The sequence below is a fragment of the Vombatus ursinus genome, unplaced genomic scaffold (assembly GCF_900497805.2).
Source record: "Vombatus ursinus unplaced genomic scaffold, bare-nosed wombat genome assembly UNPS02000749.1, whole genome shotgun sequence".
Classification (NCBI taxonomy): domain Eukaryota; kingdom Metazoa; phylum Chordata; class Mammalia; order Diprotodontia; family Vombatidae; genus Vombatus; species Vombatus ursinus.
This window is the reverse complement of record NW_020940527.1, coordinates 22402208-22406946: the sequence shown is the minus strand read 5'-3', so window position 1 is coordinate 22406946 and position 4739 is coordinate 22402208. Positions and strand designations below refer to the sequence as shown.

The window sequence follows — 4739 nt, the reverse complement described above, 5'->3', positions numbered from 1 at the left end:
GTAGGTGTGAGGGCCGGGTGTACAGGGTGGGGAAGGGGGACACATGTTTCCTGGACACGTGTGTGCGCGCGTGGAGAGGAAGGGGGACTGTTTGTGCATGGATGAGGAAGCCCTCGGGTAGCTGTGCATGAATGTAGCTGGTATACGTGGTAGGGCAGGAGGAGTGTGTACAGAGTACGTATATGAGCTTGGGGACTCTGTGTGTGTGTGTGTGTGTGCGTGTGTGCGCGCGCGCGCGCTCGCGGGCGCGATCGCAAAGAAGGGATGTCTGTGTGAAAACAAGTATGCGAGAGAGTTGAAGACAGTTGTGTGTGCTCTGAGCTGGTGTTAAGTGGTAAGGGTGTGTGTAGGGGCAGGGTGAGTGTACAGGGGATGTGTATGCCAGGAGGTGGGGGAAGGAGAGAGCGGCGCTAGTGGGGTAGTCGGTAAGGGAACCATAACAAAAAGGAACTGTTTTGGTTTAACGGAGCCCACTTAGTCTCAGGTAGACAGATTAAAGGGCTGCAGGGGACAGCTGGGGCACTTGAGTCTCTGGGGACAAATCAGAGCCTCCTTATCCTTCTCTGCCTCCAACCTTGAAGGTGCCATGCCCATCCGGCGTGTGTGTGTGTGTGTGTGTGTGTGTGTGTGTGTGTGTGTGTGTAAATCATTCCCGCGCACTCCCTTCCTGGAAGCAGCCAGGTCCCTTGAACTTGGCTTCCCCTCACACCTTTTAGTGTGAATTAGAAACCTAGCAATGAATGCGGCCTCGGTATATACACTATTTATTGAGTTCCCGTCCCTGAACATACAACTTGAATGACGTTACACGGGTTCTGTTCCCCCGTACAGAGATACACAGTATGTCACACACGTTTTTTTTTTTTTTTGTTTTTTGTTTTTGTCAAATTCGAACAAACTTTTGCACACACATACTCCAGCTAAATGGGATAGGCAGAGGTCAGAGAACCCACCCCACCCACTCCCGCCGGGAAGTTTTAGGGCTGAGGAGGAAGGATGAACTGTGGTCTCGGGGAGCGTTATACTCAAGCAAGGTGTCGCCTCCTCAGACTATCTTGGCTCCAGAAGACCGAGCAGGAATCGCGTCTCCTAACTACAAAGAGGAGATCATTCCCACTCCCGAACTGCTGGTCTGACCAGTTATTGGGACGGGGTTGGGGGAAGGAAAATGGGACTGGGTAACATCTGTGAGAATGGAGCTAAGGGGAAGGGAGACATGGAGGATTGCAAAGAGAACGGGAGGGAAGCTGAATACATTGGGGACATGTCTTAAGAGTGGAGAGAGGGAGACAAATTGCACAGACAAGGCTATAAGGCCCTCCAGCACCACCCACCTAGCCTAGACAGTGTTATATGGGTCGATTTTCTTTAGTTTAACCCTTGATGTACCAAGTTTCTAAGAAAAGGAGGAGGCGGAGGAACAGGGGGTTTAAAGGACTTTCCCTCCTACGCTCCTCCCAAATACTTTTAACTGTACTCGTAGTCGTAGTCCGAGGACTCTTCCCCGGACAACGCCCTGGGAGGGTCCTGGGCGGCGCCTTCCCCTTCCCATCCCAGGGAAACCTCCCCTTCGGGGGGCAGGCCATGGCGAGGCTTGTCTTTGCCTAACCGCTCCTCCAGGCGGATAGTGTCGTAGAGGCCCTTGGGTGACTCGTCCAGAAGTACATCCTGCTCGGAACGGGACGGCGTCATGTAGCAGACGTTTCGAAGGAGCAGAAGTACCGGTGCGTAGAGCAAATTAGCCAGGCCCATGCCCAGGTTGAGCTGTGGGAAACCGAGAGTGTGTACGATCTGGCTGGCCACAATAGGCCCGAGGGCGTAAGCCACCGAGTAGGAGATGTCTGCGATGGCGTAGACGCTACCATAGACGGAGACGTGTCGCACATCCACCAGGAAGGCAAGCGTGGGAAGCAGCGCGGTGTCTACGAGCGCGATGCCGAAGCAGATCCCGCACAGGGGCACCACCAGCTGGCCGAAGTTGTGGCAGGCCGGCACCGTGCAGGAACTGGCTCCGATGACCACCAGCCCCAAGGCACCATAGAACCATTGCAGGTGAGGGTAGCGCGCAGCCAGCTTGACTGTGAGATAGACGCCCAGGACATGAGGGAAGAAGGCTGGGAGCCAGGTGAGTCCCATCTCCCACTCGGATGCCCCCATGCTCTCCTTCATCCAGTTGGCGATGGTAGGCTCCAGAAAAGCCAGAGGAATGTTGCAGGTTGTCAGTGCCCCGGCCACCACGGCGATGTAAGGGTCCAGCATGAGCCGGTGGATGGGCGTGCCCACAGGCAAGTTTTCCCGCGCCTTGACGGAGAAAGGCTTGGCCACCAGCATAAGGAGGAACCCGTCCAGCAGCGAGACCACGGCCAGCACCAGGAAAGGGTACCTCTTCCCTGCGAACTGGTAAAGGATGCCGCCAAAGGGGGGCGCTACTAAGCTGCCGAAACTGATGAAGGCGAGGGCCACGCCCAGGGCCCGGCTGCGCTCGGGCTCCTCGGGGTATTTGTCCGCAATCATGGCTATGCCCGACGTGTCGGCGAAGGCCGAACCGAGCCCTTGCAGGCTGCGAGCGGCGAACAGAGTAGCGTAGTCCTCCGCGAAGGCAAACATGACGGTGGACGCGAACATGACGCCCAGGCCGATGAGCAGGGGCGCGTCGTAGCCCACGCGGTCTATGAAGGGCCCGCTCAGGGGGTTTACCAGCAGCTGCAGGATGGCCTTGGAGGCGAACAGCACGCCGATCTTGATGTCCTCGCTCTCTGTTTGGTAAGTGGGCTTGAGGCTGGACTTCGGCGGAGGCGTCGGGGCGCTGGTGGCGTTGGCGGGCTGGCTGGCATTGTCCGTGGGCTGCAGCTGCCGGTGGTGGTGGTCCGGGAGGTCCTCTTTGCTGCCCTTGTGCATGCCAGCGATGTAGACGGGCACGATGGGTACGATGACCATGTAGAGCATGTTGTCCAGAAAGAGCGCCACGCAGACGATGACGAGGATCAGCCGGCGCTGCCGGTGTGTCTCCTGCAGCGCCGAGCCCAGGCGCCGGGTGCGCTCGCCCACCGCTTCGGACAGTTTCCCCGCGGCCGCTTTGGCCAGCCCCGCGGGCGCCGCCATCCTCCCCCTCCTCCCTCTGAGAGCCCCCTGTCGATGCTTCAGCTCCCAGGAGCCTGAGACTCACAGGGCATGAGGAGAGGGAGAGGCAGAAGCGTCCAGCCTGGCCCCCCCGTTTACCTCCCCCGCGGGACCGTTTCGCTTTCTGCCAAGCTGTAGTCTCCGAGTCTCAGCCGGCGGTTGGGGCAGGCTCCGTGCCCCCTAGGTGGTCGATGTCCAGATAGTCCAGGGGAGCACACGGACCCCAGCTTTCGTGGTGCGCCTTCTACCCTGAAGGATGCTCCAGTCCAACTCGCTTCGCGTCGCCTCGCCTCTCCTCGGCCCCCTCCTCCCCCACGGCGAGGGGGCCGTCTCAGGACCGAGCCCCTCGGGTAGAGCGCAGCGCTTGGCTCTCAGTGCTGCCACCGCCCCTGCGGCTCGGGGGGCCCCAGGGAGCTGTAAGCTCTATAGCCACGGGCGCATCTCTGGCAGGGACAGACACCCTGTGCGCTCTGCCTTCCACCAAGCAGCGAGGAGCCCGCTTTTGTTGCCCTGGGCACAGACCGAGTTGCATGCTTCTTGTTTCTTAACTCTCACTTAGCAATTCCCCCTCCCCTCTGCCCCCCCTCCCTTTTCCTCTTTGCTTTCCCCCTCCCCCATCTCTGTCTCTGTCTCTGTCTCTCTCTCTCTTTTTTTTTTTTTGGCTTCCACTTGGGGCTGTGACGCGGTGAGTTCCGGTCCCCGAGTGGTGCCCGGGTCTGCTTGCGTCTGTTCATTCTAATGCGGCACATGTAGGGGCCGGAGCCAATGGAGGGCCTAGAGGAGAGAAACCCTCCTCTACCCCCTCCCCTCTCCTTACCCCCCACCCCGCCCTCGCCCTAGCCCCTCCTCCTATCCTCTTTCCTTGGGTTTTTAAGCTGGGTGGGGGGAAGGAGGCAGGAGGGAAGGGAATGCAGGAAGGAAGCATTTGTTTGGAAGGGGAGACCAGACTTTTTTCTACTTCCCCCTGCGACACCCATAGAAGAGTTCCCCTACGCTGGGGAAGAGAGCGAGGGAGGAGACCTGGATTGGCTTCAGGGCTTCACATAGGGGAAAAGAAAAGAGCCAGCCTCTGGATACCTGAGACCAGTAGAGTGGCTCCTGGAAGAGAAAATGGCTTGGTCTCAAGGCACCCGGTCCTGGCCCTAGCCTGAATGACGGCATATGCTCCGTACCTTTTCAGTCCTGGCTTCTCTGGCTCGCTACAAGACTCAACTCAAATCTCACCTTCTGTAGAAGGCCTTTCCTGGTCCCTATCCTCCACCCTACCCAATGCTAGTGCCTTCTGTCTAAGAGAACTGATTTATTGTGTCTATTTTACACACACACACACACACACTCACACGTATTGTAGATGGTATGTATGGTCTCTGTTACAAACATGCATTGTCACGTATGTACCTGGTTATTTGCATGTTGTTAGAACATGCATCAGAATGTGAGCTCCATGAGGGCAAGGATCGTAATGTTTTTGCCTTTGTGACCCTAGTATCTGGCACATACTAAGCTCTTAATAAAAATGCTTGTTGACTGACTGACCGTAAACTTAGACCCCGACCGGGTGGCCTGGAGAGATGGAGGTCAGCAACTCCCAATTTTTACTCCTGCCCAGTGGGGCCAGG

At 57.6% G+C, this 4739-nt stretch overlaps 1 protein-coding gene across 1 annotated transcript; it reads right to left on the bottom strand.

The window, feature by feature from the left end:
* Positions 1-1467: 1467 nt before the first annotated feature.
* Positions 1468-3102, bottom strand: SLC18A3 (solute carrier family 18 member A3). The gene has a single exon (XM_027857841.1). It carries the CDS (start codon positions 3100-3102, stop codon positions 1468-1470), a length of 1635 nt encoding a protein of 544 aa, XP_027713642.1.
* Positions 3103-4739: the final 1637 nt, after the last annotated feature.

What these genes read in the sequence shown, in the direction of transcription:
- SLC18A3 (XM_027857841.1), bottom strand. Translation starts at nt 3,102, where the DNA reads ATGGCGGCGCCCGCGGGGCTGGCCAAAGCGGCCGCGGGGAAACTGTCC.